The 19,422-nt window shown below is 52.6% G+C and overlaps 1 protein-coding gene across 1 annotated transcript in view; it reads right to left on the bottom strand.

Moving 5' to 3' along the window:
- LRIG1 (leucine rich repeats and immunoglobulin like domains 1) overlaps positions 1 to 16,128 on the bottom strand; it is an 85,443-nt gene extending 69,315 nt beyond the window's left edge. The window contains 2 exon segments of the mRNA XM_027467906.3: positions 15,589 to 16,065; positions 16,067 to 16,128. Coding sequence (XP_027323707.3) covers positions 15,589 to 16,065; positions 16,067 to 16,128 — 539 coding nt within the window.
- Positions 16,129 to 19,422: the final 3,294 nt, after the last annotated feature.

Raw genomic sequence — 19,422 nt, 5'->3', positions numbered from 1 at the left:
GACTTCGCCCGCTCCTTCCACGCATGTTACTTGCTGTTACACGCAGCTGCGGCAGCAAAGTCTCGTGAATAAAAGCCTTTGCCTTAATCTGCTCTTATTTGCAACAGGTTTACGTTACAAATTTGGGGTTTATCTGCCTTGGAAAACACTGCAAGGGGAAGCAGAGCACAAGATGAAGCAAGGGGACAAATGCTGGAGACCCAAGAGCCAGGTTGGTTGATTTTTTTGTGGCTGCTGCTATTTAGTGGCAATGCCTAGTTACGGTTTGGGATAAAGGAAGCTTTTGTTAACTACCTGCTCTCTCCCTCCCTCTGCACCTTCCCTCAGGGTTTTGAGATCACATTAAAAAAACACATCCCAAGCTCCTCAAGAGATTTTTCAGCAAAGCCAAGGCTGACAAGACTTGACATTCCTGAAATGTTTAAATGGGAGGAGAGGGAGAAACAACAACATTTTTTCAAACCCACTTTATACATCAGACACAAGCAAAAACTGGCCCGGGTCCAACTATAAAAAAAATAATATATTTGCGAGATCATCTGAAATACTTTAAATGTTCTGGATTGAAAAAAAGAAATCCCTCGGTGCAGAGCAGATACAAACCCCCACGCCAAATGCTGCACATTCCTGGGGGGAGCTCTGGAGCGGAGCTATAATAGAGCCCATTGACAGGCACCAGCCCTGAGCCCCACAGCCAGCCCCGGCCACCCATCACACGGGACGTGTCCTAAATGCAGCCTGCACATCCCGGGAAAGCTCCACAAGGACCAGCTGTCCTTTCCAAAAACACAGGGATCCTGGAAAATCTTGGCTGGGGGACTCAGTAATACACTTGGGATGAAAGAGCTTGGCGAACTATGGGGCAAGGAGTCAAGAAACCCAATTTCAGCCAATACTGGGAAGGGGACACCACTGTCAGTAGCAGTTTCATTAATTGATTCACACACTGGCTCATTCTGGGTATTATTTCAGGCTGGAATCTTGCTTGCCCGATGCTTCTGGAAAAAGCTGGGTGAGGAGCAGGGTCCCGATGGAGCATTACAGCCCATAACAAAACCCACTGCATGCACTCCAAAAGGTCCCACCACCCCACACGTTGGGAGCAAGCACCCTAAAAAGCCACACGAGGCTGGGAAGCATGTCCAAGGGTGTAGAACACGTTACGGGTAACAGACGGGCACTGATGTCCGGTTACTCATCCTTGGTTTGCATTCGTCATTGGTTCGCTAGTGCAGAAATTGAGGCATCAAAGAAGGCCGCAGCGTTCCACTTGTGCAATAAACTCCTTTCACCAACATCACTTCACACTTTCCGGAGTGCAAAGTTCGCGCTGATATTGTTGGCTTTCTCACTTGCTGCTTTTTGGCACTGGCCCGCCTGCCTGGCTGTTCATTAATACGCCATCAGGATGTGAAAGGCCCCGTTCCGCAGGCCTCACTGGCTGCAAGTCGTCCTCCACCAAGAGCTGTCCGGGGGGGTGACAGTAAAAGGTATTTAGGTGCTCCTACAGGATACTTGAAATTTGAAAAATCAAGTCCTATACTTCTACCAGTGGGTTTTATGGAGTAAGGGAGTGTCACTATCAATGCAGATATACTCGATATTTTTAATCTTTCCTGTGAGGAGAGGCTGAGGGAGCTGGGACTGCTCAGCCCGGAGGAGCTCGCTCTGTAAACACCTGAGGGGAAGGTACAAATAGGACAGAGCCAGGCTCTTGTCAGCGGTGCCCAGTGCCAAGATAAGAGGCAGAGGGCACAAACCGAACACGGGAGGCTCTGCCTGAACACCAGGAAGCAGTTGTGTGCTGGGCGAGTGACGGAGCTGGCACGGGTTGCCCAGAGGCTGTGGAGTCCCCTCCCTGGAGACCTTCAACAGGCACTTGGACGTGGGCCTGGCACCCTGCTGGAGCTGGGGCTGGCCAGATGGCCTCCAGAGGCCCCTTCCCACCTCAGCCATGCTGTGAATCCATGATTTTTGCACAACCTACGGCCTCACAAGCCACAGCTACGGAGCAAAGGCTGTCTAAGTGCACAAGGATGAGAAAGCCACCATCGTTTTTGGTCAAACAGCTGTTGGCTGGGGCTGCTACAGCCACCTAAAAAAGTTGGCCATCAAATCCTGTCTTGTGCATTCCCTGGGAGAACAAACACAGGGTATTACTTCAATAAAAATTGTAACTACACGCTTGAAATACAGAGTACAAACACTAATTGTAAAGAATATCAAAAACTCTAGTTGTTTCAGGCCCTTTCATGCCAGATTAATAAGTTTGCCTTTTTATTTATTTGTTTTTAAAGATTTGCTTATGATGGAGATGAGCCCAACTAGAAAACCAAAAATCAAGAATCCTTGAACTCCGAAGCAAGTTTTATCTGAGCCTGGGCCTGCATCTGCGCTGACTGCGGCACAGCCAAACAACATTTTTCCATCCCTGTTTATCACTATCACCTCGTGCTCTCCCCCCACCAGCACGAGGTCATATCAAGAATTCCTTCCCCACATCCCCTGGTTCCTTAAATTGTTAAGGATCTGGAATTACATCAGTGGGATTACACGAGATCAGCCAAATGTGCACATGCTACGGAGAGAAAGGACAACACGTCTCTTTAAAACCCGAGAGTATTTTTCATTTATAAATAGTTTACATTTTTGGATCCAGTGGCGGACAACCCGCTCGGTCTGTACGGAAACCAAAGAAATATCATGTGTGAGCACTAACCACAGCGTAACTCAGATAATAAACACCAGACGGGCAGCCATATGCAAGGAGGCTGGTGCTTGTGGTAGGGGAGGCAAAGAAAATTAAGAAATTCAGCAAGCATCACGCAGCTGAATGTTGGATTTCAGACGGACTGGCAGAAGTTTGTGGTCCTGTGCCTCCAAGTTAAGCTACAGGAACACAAGGAAGCACGCTGAACCCTGCCTTGCTTCCCTGGTCTCAGTTTTAGCATCTTTCAGGCTTCAGCAGATTGTCACCTCTGTGCTATGGAGTCACAACCAGCTATCTGCAGCACAGAGGGACACAAGTCCAGGAGGTCACACAAAGCATATGGTGGCCCCCAAAGCAGTGCCATGGGCTAACCTGCACAAAAGTTCAAGTTCAAGGTCCAAGCCAGACCTAGTGTACTCTCCTCAATTGTAAGTGAGAGGACTATAAGCAACAGGAACCCAAACCACGTTGTGTCTGGCAGCCACAAAGCCCACGGGACCGTGTTAGCGAGCAGCTGGAGCACAAGAGAGAAGAAAGCAGCATACAAGTGGAAGCTGCTGTGAGCACAGCACCTGAGCCTGCTGGGCCCCTTGGAAGCCTCCAGCCTCATGGGCTTTGCCAAGCTAAGCAAGCTCCCTGCCCCAGCCTCTGCCTGCACACCAAATAAACCTGAAATGGATGCAAACACGTAAAATACTTGTAAAATCATGGACAGTATAGGTAACATCAAACAATAACCCATATCCCACAGAAAAGACAGTCTTTAAAGCAAGAGGACAACTCTTTGCTTGCCAAGCATGGGAACCGGGACCTGGAGCATCTCTACTGAAATCAGCCTGCCAAGGCCAATCTGATGCATTTTATTACTGCAAGGAATTCCACAAATACCCTGGTAACTTTTAAGCAGCAGTGTGTGCTCCTAGGTAGGAAGAAAAAAGCTTGAAAGTATACATTTTCCAGATTTTGCAAACATTTACCAGATGCAAGAGAATTCATGGACCACTCACACCACGCCAAGTGTGCAGACACCAAGCCCAGAAGAGCCTCAGCACCCATCTCCCTCTTGAGATGAAGGCTACGGCCAGATACGCCTGGCCGAACAAAGGTTTGTTTTCAATTATATTTCAGGTTCTTCTAACAATAACTGTGTGGCGTCTGGCACCAACACATCTGAGCCTTTGAAGTGGTTCTCAGGTTCAACAGGACCGTGGGGGAGGGCAAAAAGGGAATCAATCAGCAATTTCGGTTCCAGTCAAGCCTCCTTGCTGAAGAGAAAGCTTTAATTCCACAATCCCTGAGCACACCAGCTAGCAAAACACAACAAAAGCCACGCATTCAGGCAAAATAGCAGTAGGTCTGCACCAGGGCTGCTGCTGTAACCTTCAGAAATGAGGCTGTGGAATAGGTGGAGCAGCAGTGCCGGACACCACAGCCTCCTGTTTCCCAATACCTGCACTGCCTGCGGTGCCAAACCCATCTTCAAAGAAATGCAAGAGTCTTGTCAGGAACTAAGAGATGTTCAATCACTCCTTGAACAGCATTTAAAAGCAAAAGAGAGCAGCCCCCCCTGCTCCATCATTTGCATTTCTGGGCAAAAGTAAAGTTTTTTCCTACTGAGCTCTTCTGCAGAAGCTCACCACGAAGGAGTGTTTGGAGCATGCACGATGGCCTGGACCACACAGGACAGCAGCACTGGTGTTGCAGGGTTTAGGGTATGTGGTGTTTGTGACCACAAGACCAAATCTCTTCTCAATGTGCTTGAACCCCAAGCACGGCTCACAGCGTGCAGGTACACAGCTAATTCCCTTTCACCTCAGTCCATCTTCAGAGATCTAAACCCCTTTTCAGAGCTCACCTCAAACGACATCGGCAAGACCACACGGGAAATCAGTGCAAAGGCAGGGCAAACCTCACTGTTAAAATGCATATCTTCTTTATCTGCTCGGTTCAAACGAGCACAGTGTGGTTTAACAGTAACAAGGTGGCAGAGCGGAACAGCTCCCGAGGATGGTGGTTTTGATTGGAATGATGCTCGTTTCAGAGGAGGGATAAAAATGCCTTATTTATTTTCCCCAAGCCACGTCCAAGTCCTACCAAGTCTTTTTGTTAGGTCAGGCAGTTTCTGGAAGCATCTTCTGGCTCAAAACATCCTCAGAATTTCAAGAATCCGCTCCACAAATCTTGAGGCTGTTTTGTTCAGGAATGCTGACATGTGGGCAAAGGGAAACCAAAGCGTTCCCTTCAACGCTGCAGAAAACTTTAAAGTCTGCCCAAGATGAAAAATGCAGGAGTCAAAAACTTTGAAGGAAGTGTGGGTTTTCTGCTCAGAAGCAGCTGCATTTCAAATCTCGCCCAGATCATGATCTTCCAACAAGGGAGCGTGGCCGTGCCAGGACAGCTTGTGTGCCTAGCAAGGCTGGTGGCCTCCATGCGCTCCCCTCAAAGCGGGGCTGGAGTTAGAATGAATAAATAAAGCAGACTTCCAGATCAAGTTTTCTTGGCCTTCACAAAGCAGATGATTGCGCTGTGAAAAGCTCTTGGCAGAGCTTCTTCCCCCCAGACAGGATCCACCCACTTCCCAACGCCTCGCCGTCTACGGACACCAAAGCGCAGGCATGCACTCGGTCTTCTGCTCGCACAGACAATGCTCCCTGGTCGATAACTGAGGAGGGGACTTGCACATAGATTGAGGCTAACAGCGGTCTGATTGCTCCCATTCTCGCCCCAAAGTCACACCGACTGCACGTAGGTGATTTGGTTGCCTGCCTTGCTGAGATGTCCACTAGAAATACACACTACGTTCCAGATTTCTTCCTTTTTGTGGACCTCTGCCTTCCACCTGAAGGACAATATTTGTGGGCTTACACTACATGAGATGGATCTTTCAATTTTATTTTAAAGTTTTGGGCCATTTTTAGGCTGTACCCATGCTCCCAGACCTGCAGAGGAATCCTGCAGATGTCCCCTCCCACCCAAGCAGGACCAGCTTCACATCTCCCCAGCCCTTCAGGCAGAAGGGGAAGGAATCCTGCATTTCAAAGTCAAAAGGTGCCCAGAGCAGGAAAGCTGCCAGAAGGAATTTCAACTGACAGACTAAAACCTTCACAAAAAGGCACATTTTCAACCCATTCCCAGTCCCACAAAGGCTGTTTATTGTCCAGCATCAGGAACACAGCTTCCTGGGGTTAAGAAGCTCTTCTCCTGCTGGCCACGAGCAGCAAGGTCACCCCGCGGCAGCGAGCCCGAGTGCTGGGCAGGCTGGGGACACGACGGTGTCCTGGTTTCAGAAGGGAGATGTGAGCAAGGATGCATCCTGCCCCTGCGAGGCAGACGGTTTTATAGCCAGGGGTCAGGATTACTCAGGAAACCAGAGAGGAAGTAATTGGAAATTGTTGGACAGGGAAACTTCCACATTTTGTCTCCAAATGTGCAGGCCCGCAGCCTGTGATGAATTCCTCTTCTTTTAGCTGTGCCTCTCCCAAACAAAGCTGGAGCTTTGTGGTTTAATTAGCACGCAGCCCCAGAAGTGTTGGACTGCTGTTTCCTCCCTGCCCAGAAAGGTGAATTTTTGTTGTTTTGACTTTCAAAAAAAAAAAAAAAGTCATGACAAGCCTGGAAGGCTTTGTCATGCACAGCCTGTTCCTGAGCAAGCCTCACACTGGCATTCCTAAAACTTGCACATGGGGAGCTCCAAACCCTCGCCTGGGAGCTGGCCGGAGAGCTCACAGCTGGAGGATGAGGCAAGGGCAGCAGACAGCAGCAAAAGAGCCAGGCTGGGAGCAGAACAGCAGCTAACTGGGAGCACTGGGGCTGCAGGAGGGGACTGGGACATGGTGACAGCAGCAGCACACGCAGGGAAGGCATCAGGGAAAAAGCCTGCACAGTCCAAAGGAGAAGATAACCTGGCAGCCAGAGCAAGCCCTGGGGACACGCAGATGAAGGCAGGATCCTGCTGTCCCTGCCAGCTGAAAGGACAGCTCTGCAGGCTCTCGTGGAGCAGACCACAAAGTGCTAGCACTTGAGACACAAGTGCTGGAGACTGGGAGCAAGCAACACTGTAGTAAACAGCTCCGGCTGCTATCCGGCATCGCCTGGGGCTGCTGCACAGCCTTGTGGCCCTGCATACAAATTCTGGGGAGCCCTCAGAGCAGCACAGAGCCCCCAGCAACCAACCCTGCCTGCAGGGATGCTGCCAGGCCAGGGGGACACGCAGGCGCCCGGGGCCGTCCCATCCATCTGCAGCCGATTGCTCAACACCCATCGGGCCGGGAGGCACGAAAGCTTCTCCTTCCTGGAAGCTCTGCTCCGAGATGGGAGCAGCAAGTCGCCAAAAACCATTCCCAGCTGTGGCCGTCACAAGGGCTTGCTGCTTTGGCTGAAACGCTTCCTACCACGGCCACCAGCGCTGCTGTGTGCAGAGAAGTGACCACGCTGGTCCCCGGTGAGGCCAGGATGCAGGAGATGCCACCACTGGTACCTGCCTCAAAGCCAGCAGAAAACCATGGAGAAGCAAAGCCAGCTGCTGTTTGAAGCACACAGTACAAGCCAAATGTGTTCTGTCAAATGCACACAGCTTTCTGTCCAAGGAGATTAACTCAACGACCAGCACACGTCTCCACCACTGAGTTCGGAAAAAAAATGAAATCAGAGCTCCTGGAAGGGGATCAATTCACCAAGAAATCAAAAGCCAAGCCACTTCCCTGGGGAGCTGGGCCGAGCCCCACGGAGATAAATTCAGACAGACACATTCACCGAGAGCCCCGGAGCTGAAGCAGGGCAAGCACAGGTCCCTGCAGAGCAGAGATAAAGCCAGGCAGCTTCTTGCTCGAGAGGCAGCAAACCAAGCGACACCACTTGAGATGAGAGCACTAAAATCAGGGTGAAGCCTTGGCTTCTTCTCCCAAAGCAAGACCAGCACCTCTCCCATTCATGCAGAGTTGAATTTGCCTGGGCACGGGGCTGTTACCTTCATTAGGCTATTTTCTAGCTGTCTGTAACAAGCAATACATGGAGGTCATTCACCTACTCTTGTGAACAGTCATCCAAACACCAAGCTCACTGAGCAGCTTTTGGGTGGCAATCTGCTCGATCACAAAGGTTGGAAAGTGGGAAATGGGACACAGAAAGGGTTTACAGTCATGTAAAACAAAAACAAAAAGCACAGAACTCACAAAGCAAATCGGAGAGGTCTAAACATGCACATTAGTGGTTTAATGCAGCACTTGTGTGCCATACTCCAGAAATCATCCAAAGACATCCGAAAGCCAAGAATTCTTACTTAGACTTGTTTGGTTTAAGAAGGAAAAAGAGGAACAGAATTGTTTATAGACCAATATAGATAGGAACAGCACAAAAACATGCTTAGCAAAGGAAGACTGGAAAGTACTGTGACACAGTTCAAAGTGAAACATCATATGGTTTGTTTAAATCTCCTAAAACGGGACAAGTCTCCCCATTTTGCCAAAACAAATGAAGCACAAGTGTTGCTCTGCCTCTGCCCCCTGGCTCGAGAGGAGACAAAGGTTTATTGTGAGTTGCACAGATGAACAGAACGCAATGATGCTGCCCTGGCTCCCCTGCAAGGCTACACCAGAGGTGAGAGGGAGGCGAGCAGAGGCCAGCAGCACCACGTCCCCACGCTGCTCCTGCCCACACCATCACCAAGCAGGAGCCTGGAGGTAAGCAGGGAGCCACCAGGTGCTGCCATGGGCATGTGTCCCCACCAGCACCCACACCAAACCCAAAGCAACCACCTCATGCTGAGTAAGGCAGAAGTTTGGGTCACCACTCCAGAGGATTTTTTATATTATTTTAAAGAGCTTTGGTAAAGGAAGGTGGCTGGTGCTCTTTCGCAGCTCTTGAACCCACAGCCTGGCCAAGCATCACTTGAAATAAGCTGTGGAAAACAAAGCAGAGCTGCTCAGGGCTGCTTGAGGCACTGGCGGAGGCACAGCCAGCTCTCCCCATCTTCCCCCAGCTCACACACACAAAGAGGAGGAAGGAGAGGCAGCGATGTTTGGACAACTGGAACATATTTAGGGGGTGATTTTTCACAGGGCCTCCAGCCAGGCAGTTTCCTCTGATAGCCATTTTATTACCCGCAACACACTTCACAGACCAGCAGCTCTCACATCCACGGGGTCGGCTGCCACACTGGCCTGCCCTAACACCATGGGGGACATCACCCATCGCTGCTGCAGCAAGCTCTGCTGATGGGGCACCCGCAGCACCTCCAGGAAGCAGCTTTAAATGCTATCTCCATCTGAACACCTTCCTCCAAACCCCAGGCATTAGCTGAGAGCTCCCCCCCACCCCACAGGTGCCAGCCATCACTTTTTAGGACTGCATTCTGCACTAGATATAATGTGGAAAACCTGTGTTTACATTGGCACATGGCAGGCTAGAACAGCCCCAGCACAGTGACAATTCCCAGCCTGCAGAAAGCATGTCCCCAGCTCCCAGGGTGGCATTTTGCAAGAGGCTGGATAGCAGATGGCACTGATGCCCAGCTCCAGGGCAGCGAGCACGGCCAGGAGAAGCAGCACAGCCCCAGCTTCATGTTCTAGGTCTTATTTCCATCACGCACCTGAGGGCTTGCTCTGCCTCTCTGCAGCAAGCAAGGAGCTGCCAGCTGGAGGTGGTGGTCTAGGGAGCCGTGTCGTATTTCAAGGTTTCACAGCCAAATTTCCACCGAACTCGAGGTATGTGTTCCCTAATCTGAAAGGATTCATCTAAAAATAGGCACCTTCACTGAAAGTGAAGCACTCTGCGCACTGCCTGCCCAAGGGGGTAGGGCTTAAGAAAAATGCATTTCAGACCATACCTCTGCAGATTTCCAAATTTAATGCAATTGCCCAATACAGCCCCAAAAAAAGACCATGATGAAGTCTACAAACAAATAATAATCTCATCATGAACAGCAGTATCACAGCTACCATGACAAATTCTCTCACACACAACACTTCAGCTCCAGAGCTGAGCTTTAGCCAGCTAATGCATTTTCAGATGCAACTTCTGCAAGACACTGGAATACGTGTCTAGATATATTTTAAGTCCACAGCTCTGCATAAAGCTGTTCAGTACATAAAGGACCTCTGAAATACTTCATTGAAGTTCACACAGCACTACAAAGTACAAAGCTGGCACAGCACTGGGGCAAGCAACACGCACCCTGCCTGCGTGTCCAATGCAGGTACCCTGAACAAAGCCAGGCAGGTGGCCTCCTGTCCTCCAGGTCCTACGCAAACTGAAAATGCAACCGAGAGAAGCGCAGCAGACTCCTGGACTTTGGCACAACGCAGTGTCAGCTCTTGAGAGGTGACCCCCTAAAAATTGGGGCCTGCTTCTAGACTCCCCCAAAGTGAGGGGGTTGCAGCTGTGGAGACAGCATGCTGAAGAGAAGAGGGGCACACAACACATTACACACGTTGAGGTCCTGTGCTGGAGATGGAGGAGGCTGGGGTTGAAGGACTTGAACTGCAGCGCAGCGTTTGGTTAACCATTAATGTATGACTCAGCTACAACAATAAAACACATTTCGCCTTCCGTGCTAGTGCAACAGCACCCTGGCCCTTGACTCGGGCCCCCGTGCACAGTAAGGAAGGAAAAAACTACTTGGTAGCACATCATTTAATAGCTGGGCACACCAGGAAGCGCCAAGAAGGGCTTCTCAGCCCTTCCCATCTTCCCTTGGCTTCCTTCACGTGCCACATGGGGCTCACAGCAACACTCCTCACCAGTCTTGGGGTGCTCTGAGCCACCTTTAGATGAAGCCTTACACAAAGTCTGAGTGAGGTGCTAGGTTCGTGCCTGGCTGCTGGGCCCGCAGCCAGGATCTCACCGGGCTGTGCCTTCCCGGCAGCACCAGATATCAGCCCCAAGATATTCTCTGCCCCGATATCAGGGGGATGAAGGGATCACGGTGATTAGGTTAGCAGCACGAGGTGATTGCGTTAAGGGCTGATGAGATGAACTAACTCAATCCGAGGTGTCTCACACTGCAGCCAGCACGATCAGTGCAGAGCCCCGCAGGCCCAACTGAGGGTTTCTGGGTGCGGTTGACACAGAGCCAGGGACAAACACCGGGATTTAACACTGCTGGTGACAGAAACGAGAGCCACCAGGCAGCTTGGCCTTCAACACAAAACCCAGAGCCCTCCTCAAGGGATGGGGGCAGCCAGGAGCCAAGTGTGGGCACAGCCTGGGGGCACAGCAGGACCACCAGGAGCTGCTCTTCACCACAGGAGGCTCAGAGCACCCGCAGCAGCTGCCACCCACGGGAAGGCCATGCCAGCAGGCCCAAAACACGAAGGGAAAGCCAGAAAGCATCTGGGGGAAGCAGCCGGCCCCACAGCTCCCTGCTCCATCCCTCACCCTCCAGGCAGGCACTCCTCTGAGGCCCAGCCACCCCCAGGCTCCTCATCTACAGGGCAGTTTGCACAAGCGAAGACAAAATATTGAGCTGCAACTATAACATCATAATGGTTGTTTTTCCTAGAGAACAATTGCTGGTGTGTTCATTTTTTTTCAGATGCCTACTGAGATGCTCCTTTCCCTGCCCTGGGAATTTTCCCTCCGCCCCCAGCTCCCAGCCCATCCATTCTCCCCTTTTCAGGCTGCACCCATTGTAAGTAGCACTGAATATTAACACAGCCCATTGAGCACTTGCTCCTTTTGTATGGGACCCTTGCGTTTCAAATTGCAGTGGCTGTGGAGAGGAAAAGCCTCAAAGTGATTAAATGCCACCAAGTTTCTCAAAAGAAGCCAGGAGGAGGCAGGGGAGGCTGCAGGGGTCCTAGAGCTCTTCACGTGAGGCCAGGGAGTCCTGTAACAGCCAGAAAGGCTTCTCAGCGGGGATATTTTGCCCCATTGAGGCTGCATTATGCATCTTATGAATCTCACATGCACATCTAATCCTAGTCTGGTCGGGATCACTCCCGCCCCAGCCGTGGCTCAGCCAGGGATTAAGATGAGAAGATCAGACAGCGGTCGCGAAGGGCCTGCTGCTGACTGCTGTTCTCCAGCAAGAGCCAATAAATATCACGGCATGCCGAGGGTGGTCAGTGAATCCACAGACACATGTTCACAGGCAGGGCGGATTGATTTGCAAGCGTGAGCATTTATTCGTGCCTGCGGAGGCATTGCTCTGCGAGGAGAGGCTCCTTCACCACCCCGGCCAAGCGGCCGCCCCAGCCTGGGGGGTTCAACCCCAGCCACCTCCCCGGAGCAGCCCCCAACTGCACAGGGCCAGGCACGGCAAGAAAAGTTACTTAACGAAGATTACTTAATCTTTGCTCCATTATTTCTGCAGGGTTGGAAGCGGGACATGCAGGGAAGCGACTGACACCAAGCCACCCGCGGGATCTATCCCCCCAGAGCCTCCTCTGCTGGCTCTCCTCATGTTTGCGGAGGGGCAGGGGTTACTCAGGGGGCTACAAGCGACCCGTGGCAGTCCCCAGAAGCACCATGCACACAGGCAGCAGCAGAGCAAGCTCCCTACAGATTGCCACCGCATCCAAAGAAGCCACCTAAAATGTAGCCCAGCAGCAACATCTGGCATGCGAAAGCCCTGGTTCAGCAAGGAGTGTAAGTTCATAGGTGATTTTGAGCACAAACATCCTGGTCTCATTGCCTCTAAAAATCTCCCCATGTGCACGTACTCGAGTACAGCAGGGCTCTGTCCCAGGCTCCCAGATCAAATGCACTTTTAGGGCCTGCGGCCAGGCATCCGCAGGACTTCCAGGAGCACCCAGCTCCCCAGAGAGCAGCAGCACCAGGCAGACAGAAAATACCCCTGCAGGAAATGCCTTAGGACAACATATCCATATATCCAAACCCATCTCCCTGGGAAAACAGAGCAGCACATCACCCAAATCCCCCAGGGAACCTGCAGAGGCCCTGCTGTGCTCAATGCCCCGCACCTGCAACCACCCAAGGGCAGGAAGCTCCACACAGAGCTCCCCCAGCATCTCCACCACCAACTGGGAGATGCCAGAGGACTTGATCCTTTCTATTGTTTTGCAAACATAACATTCATGGTCCTTCAGGGCTGCTGTGCTCTAGCTCAAAGCATGGATGAATTCTTCCCTCGTGCAACTTTAAATCAAGAGTAGCTGCGCTCACATGCGTGAGGGCTGCTCCAGAGGGGACCAAGAGCAGAACCGGAGGTGTCTGCGAAGCACTGGGTCTGGCACAGCATCCAGCACAACAGGGGGAAACCCATACATCCTCCGGACACATGTGCCCAGTATCCTGAGCACTTCATCTAGTTGTCTGGGTCACACCACCGCAGACTTGCTTAGGAGATAAACAAGCTTTCATTCCTTCAGACCACACCAGCAACAAGTCAGCTATCGCGCTGCATTTCCACAGCCACGAGCTTTCTCACCATTAGAAGCTGTGCCCGAAAAGCAAGTGCTCTATCAGTAAGAAGCAGAAAAGTCCCTCCTCTCACCACTCCTGAGGAATTAAGATAGCACAGAAAGACAGGAACAGCAGATGCTGCTGATGTGCCACGGCACTGACAGCCCTGCAGCAGGCTTTTCAGAGCATGAAGCGTTTTGTACTTAAGCTCAGCCCTAAAAAGTTACAGCACAGATAACACTCTGCTGTACATCAAGCCTTCAGGCAGAGTTTGACACAAAGCATCTCCACAGTGAGACTCCAAGAAGAAAACGCAGCAGCTGCCGGGTGCAGTCTGACTGGCAGCTTCCTCTGCAGCCAGGGGCTTTTTGCTCAGTGCCGCGGCTCTTACGAGGGCTGCGTGGGTCCTGCATGGTGCCACGTCCTGCACACTGCTCGAGCTGGCTGTGCTCAGAAGTGCACGGCGTGTAACCCACCGCCTGCTCCTTTTCCTTTTAAGAACCCCCATCTGTGCCACGCTGCGCTAACCGTGAGCGACCGCAGCGCGCTCCCCTCGCTGCGCATCACTTCTGCCCTCTGAAAGCCAAGGAGAAAAATTACAACTCCCAGCCCTGCTGCCAACAAAGAAATAACAATAGTTTCAAAAGATCCCACTGCTTTTCCTCAGCACTGATAGTCCTGTTGACAAAATACACAGCGATTAAGTCGGTTCAGAATGCTTCCCAGCGCGCGGAGCCACATTTCCAGCAGCCCAAACAAAAGCTTTACCTCAAACACACTGAGATCCGACCCGAGCACTGCGGCACCAATTAGGAGGAAAAAATAAGATAACTACTAAGGAGGGATTTTCAAAAGCACTCTAATGAAGCCAAAGCACAGCCAGCACAAGCCACTGCACACAGGATTTCTCATCCTCCTACAAGCGATCCCATCTGGGGATGGAGTGTCTGGGCTGGGGGACCCCAGACCCCAATAATCAGCCCCTGGCACTGCTCTGCTAAACGCATCAGTAACCCCCTGCATTAAAAGTTAGCAGTTACGAGCCTATAGCAATCACAAAAAGCAATAGCAGCAATATTACTCTAAAAACCAGAAGTATGTGTAAGAGCTTAAATGGCTGCTTTTTATATCAGCTTGGGAAAAGGAAAAATGCCCCAAGTTCTGAATTGTCAGATAGGAAAGCCATCACAAAATTTCCTCTTTAGCTAATTCGTTGGTTAGCTTAGAATTTGCTAAATGACAAACTGTATTTTGTCTAAGTGGCTAAAAAGACCAACAGCCCACAGGCTGTAGATTTATTTGTGCAATTATTTCACCCATAAAATTTAAACTGAGCTCGGGACATTCAAAAACCCGTTCCACATGAATAAGACACTCCTGGGCATTAGCACTCCTGAAGAAAAAAAAAAACATGACAATAAATTTGTTCAGAGCGGGCTATGAATGCGTTTCTCCGCAGGAACAAAGACGCACTGTCCTGTTTTAAAAAGGAGCGCGGGGATTCTGGAATTATGCTGAAAAGATTAAAACTTCACGGGGAGGCTGAGCAAAGGAGCCGTCAGCAACAGGTGAACGTGGCGAGTCAGGCTTTTACTAGGATGGGCCACAGGCTGCTCTCAGTGCGGCAGCGGGCGATTTCGTGTAAAACACGGCGTTTTGCGGACAGCAGCGAGTAACGCCAGGAGAACCTGACAGCCCCCTAATAACTCTTCTTAATAAGAAGTTGGATGATCTCCAGCCATACTTCGGTGACCGCCTTCTCCTGGCGGAGTTGCGGGGTATCTGTTACAGCTGCCAGCTTTATGGATTCAATAATCTATAAATCTGCTCAAACGGCCGAAAGGCGCAGCAAAGCGAAGAGCCCAGGCGCTTTTCCCTCCTCCTCTTTGGATCCCCGTTTCCAGAGGCTGGCTAATGGTCTGGGACACTTATTTTTCTGGATCTAGGTGCGTGCACAGGCTCTGTGCTCAGATACACGGCAGCTGTCAGAGGGACCGAGCTGGATGAGCCGAATTTGTAGCCCTCTGCACAGCACGGCAGCAGCCCCGGCTTTTGGGGACAGGAGTCCTGCTGTGCTGTGCGTGGGGCTACACTCTCCAAATCGCAGTTTTAGGGGAAAAACGAGCCGTGGCACACACCCAGCCACCAGGAACCCAACCACACGCTCCGCAGCCCCCCAGGACCCCGATAACTGAACGGGAACCGGGGGGCTTTGGGGAGGGCAGCAGCCAGCCCCGCGCAGCTCGGCGCCCCCCGTGCGCCCCGGGGCCAGCTCCGCGCTCCCCGCAGGGGCCGGTTTTGGGGCAAAAAAGGCCGAAAGCGGCTGCGGAGCCGGGGCGGCGATGCCCAAATAAGGCCTCGGAGCCGCCGCTCGGCCCGGACCCGGCCCGGGACCCAGCGGGGGGCGGCAGCGGAGCGGCCCCAGGCGCGGAGGAAGGGCTCGGCTCCCCAAAACCAAGCTCTTAATTAACTAATTTATTTTTTTCCAAGCACGGACACCCCCTCCCGGTACTCACACGTGTCGCGGCCAGCGGGGCAGGTCCCGGGGCACCTCGGGCAGCGCCAGCCCGCCGCAGCCCAGCAGCTCCGCGTCGCAGGAGCAGCCCCCGGGGCAGGGGGCGGCGGGGTCCGCCGAGCCCAGCACCGAGCCCAGCAGCAGCAGCACCGACACCGGCAGCAGCAGCAGCGCCGCCGCCCCTCCGCCGCCCGGTACCGGCCCCGCCATTTTGTATCCGGCACCCGCCGAGCGTCCGGAGCCGCAGCGGAGCAGCGGGGGCAGCCCAGGAGCAGAGCGGAGCCGCTCAGCGCCGCCTCGCCGCCTGCAGCATCGCCAAACCCTCACGGCACCGGCATCCGCAGCCCCTTCTCTTTTCCTCGGCTTTCCTCCTCTTTCACCGCCGCCGTTGGGGCTCGGATTCCGCCGGGACTGCGAAGCGGCGCCGCCGGGACTCGAACCCGCGCCCTCCCGGCCCCGCCGCTCCCTCCTGCGCTCGCCGCGGCCCCACGTTGGCCGCCCCGCAACATGTAGGCGCGCCGCCCCCCGCCCGCCCGCCCATTGGCTGCCGCCCGGGCCCGCGCGCCCCGCCATTGGTAGCGGCTCGCCCCCCGCCCCTGTCAATCAAAGCCCCCGAGGCCCGCCCCCCTTTGCCACTCCAGGTGTGAGCCCCCCCCTCCCCGCCGCGCCGCTCTTAAAGGGGCCGCGCCCACCGCACGCCCCCCCCCCCAAAAAACAGCGATTTTGGGTGTCCCGCCGTGGGCTCTTTCACACGAAGGCTCTCTCCAGCCCTGCTGTCACTTTTCCCGAGTCACTCAAACGGCTGTGCTCACCATACACATGTGTCCTGCACCAGTTGTCCTATTTGCCAATGTTTCACCCCAAACCTAAGCGGCTCCCAAAATTCCCCCCTATTTTTGAAGGACCCCATGTTTTGCCACCCCATTGTGCTGCCCACATCAGTGAAACCACCCTGGCCCTGTGGGAAGGCGATTTTTGGGGTGGGAAGGGGGCACAGAGAGGTGCAAGGGGGCTGTGGGTTCCCATGAAAGCACCCAGCCCCAAATCAGCCATATTATGGCTCATTAAGTAGCCACAGCAAGATCATTTTGGGCAAAACCCACACTAGGGCATTGACACGCACATAAAGGCATCTCCTGAGCCCAATGGAGAGCACCCAAGTGCCCTTGGCCAAGCATGGATGCGGTCCATGCAGCATTTAGGGCTGGAAGCCCCCGGTGTGCCCCATGCCCCACAGCGCCTTCACCCATGCGTGCCTGCAGTCACCGGGCTGTGCCCCATGGGAGGCAGCAGGCCAAAGGCTTCAAGGCCAAAGAAATGGGATGGTTACACCAGGACAGTGGCACAATGCCGAATTCGCCAGCCAGCCTGACCAAAGGCGTCGGGGCCTAGAGGGTTTGGCTGGCGGGTTCCTCATCGGCCGCTGCCGCTCGCAGCGCGGAGCCCCCACACTGAGGCCTGGAAGCGGCTGTGCTCGGCGCAGGACGGGGTTTTGGCAGCGCCCCGAGCCTAGCGTGGAGCATGAAGTCATGTCTGCTCCGTACCCGTGCCTGGAAGCCTGCCCGAGCCGAGCGTGTGGGGAAGAGACATGCCCAAAGGGAGCCGAGCGCGGGGGCTTGAGAGGAAAACCCCCCCCATGGCTCCCTCCATGCCATGCTGTGCCATGCCATGCCATGTGTGCCATGCCATGTCGTGCCATCCTGCACTTCACCCCGACCCAGCTCCATCATGCTCCAGGCCTCGCAGAGGGGCTTTTGAAGCTCCCGGTCATGTGTGACCCCACTGGGTTGAACGTCTCGGCCCTTTCCTGCCAGTTTGTTGTCATCTTTGTTCCTAAAATAGCTTGGTTCCTACTTAATTCCCTTTTTTTTTTTTTTTTTTTTGGAATTCCCGCTTAATTAATTCTGGAAATGACTTGTAGGCAAGGAATGCAAGATGGGAAGCATTGTCATCTACTGACCGAAGAGGAAGGGGGATCACAGGGCAGCTCTTCAGAGAGGCAAAGAGTTGGGACTTCCCAACTCTTGAAGCCCAAGGCTGGGCTTCAATATTCCCGCCTGCAGTCCCAAAACTTGGCAAGGACCTTGTGAGTCAGTGATCATAGCGATCAGATCCTGCTTTGATGATGGGAGGGAAAGCGTGAGAGGAGCTCAGCTTGTTTCTGGAAGCTGTGACCCTGAAGGAGAACCTTCTCATCTCCTGCCTAATCTCTTCTCCTAGATTTCTTACAGGTTCATCAATGCAGTAATTAATTTCATTAGACACAGTGCACTGGGGATCTTCTCGCTTGCTGGGGACATGTTGGTAGTTACAGCAATGATGGGTGCGGGTGTGCAGCCAGGCGTCACACGAAGCCTTTACCGCACTAAAAGTGGTGCTCTTCGTTCTAACTCATGTCAGAGACATCCCTGATGGGCAAACCTCGATACACTGACACGTATCAAATTCACACAAACAGCAAGTTCACCATCACCAGGTGTTACATTCAGGTGGTTTGGTTCATTGTCATTAGCTGAGGAACATGTGCACGCTGGCACAGCGCGCAGCCAGGTCAGGCAGCCAGCCCCCACCTCGACCATAAACAACAAGAAGGAACGTTAGCGATTACGGCCTAACATTTCCCTTTTCTTCCCTTTTTCCTCTTAACAGTCTGCTTGCACAACAACCGTTTGACCTTTGGGACGGCGTTGCACCTGCCAGATGGCAAAGATCACCAACAAACCGAAAGCTGAACTTCTGCAAAGGCTTCATCCCACCAGCGCTGGGGTGAGCAGGCCCTTCAGTCCCACAGAGCCTCACCTTCCCTGGGTGATGCTCAGCGGTGTCGGTGCCCTCACGGCTGACAGCAGGGCCAGGAGGGCCCCTGTGGCAAGCTCACCTTTCAGCAGGCACTGCCTGTATTGTGTGGGTCGGCCCTAAATCATCCCAGGCAGAATCAGCAGGCATTATTTATAGACAGAGGCTTTCACTAGGTAGAACCTGGGGGTTAGGCTTTTGTTATGCTGAGAGAGGAAAAAAAAGAAAGAGAGAAAAGATTCACACTGACTCGGAGTCTTATTTCAGCCTTCGAGAACTAGAGAAAATAGGAGAATGGCTTAGGTTTAGTCCTTTAATTTATTTGAAAGCTGTTTGCAAACTACGAGCAAGCAGCTCCTGTCCCCGGGGAGGGAACCTGGAGCAGGAAGGGGAGATGTATCACAGAAAGTAGTACAGTCTTATAAAAATATACATGCAATTAGAAAATAAACCTTTAGCTCTTCAGTGTGGGAACCCAAGGTTTAAGGCACTTTTATGGAGCAGCTTGCTCTTGCCCAGTGGGGAAGGCCTTATGAAAATGAGAAACGCTTCCGTCTTTCACAGTAGTTTCGAACCTGACACCCAGGATTTTTTAATTATTCTTGCAACCCTGAGCAGAGCCCCTGCTGATTTCATCTCACACGCTCAATCCAGAGCTCTGGCATCGCACCGTGCCACTGCAGCTCTCCCCAAACCCGTGCCACATCCCCTCGCCTTCACACAGCATCGCCGTGCACTGGAAACCAGTCCCCAGCACCAGCTCCCTCACCTCCCCATCGCTGCCTGTGCTAGAGAGGAGTTGTGTACAGCATGGAGGATGCTTCTTCCTCAAGCCTCATTAAATCTAATTAAATAGCTTACAAAAGTATTTATGAAAACAAATTTTAAAATGGCAAAGGCATGCCAACAAGGAAGATATTTCTAATTCTGTCGGTGTCTTTTTGCGGATTTGGACTCGGTTCAGAAAGTGCACACTTGGAAGGTAATTGCTGACAGCATGCAGAATCCATCAAGCTATAATTAACACTCTACTATTATT

Source organism: Anas platyrhynchos, chromosome 13 (assembly GCF_047663525.1).
Source record: "Anas platyrhynchos isolate ZD024472 breed Pekin duck chromosome 13, IASCAAS_PekinDuck_T2T, whole genome shotgun sequence".
Classification (NCBI taxonomy): Eukaryota; Metazoa; Chordata; class Aves; order Anseriformes; family Anatidae; genus Anas; species Anas platyrhynchos.
Note: the sequence above shows the minus strand (reverse complement) of the source record. Positions and strands in the feature narration are given on the sequence as shown.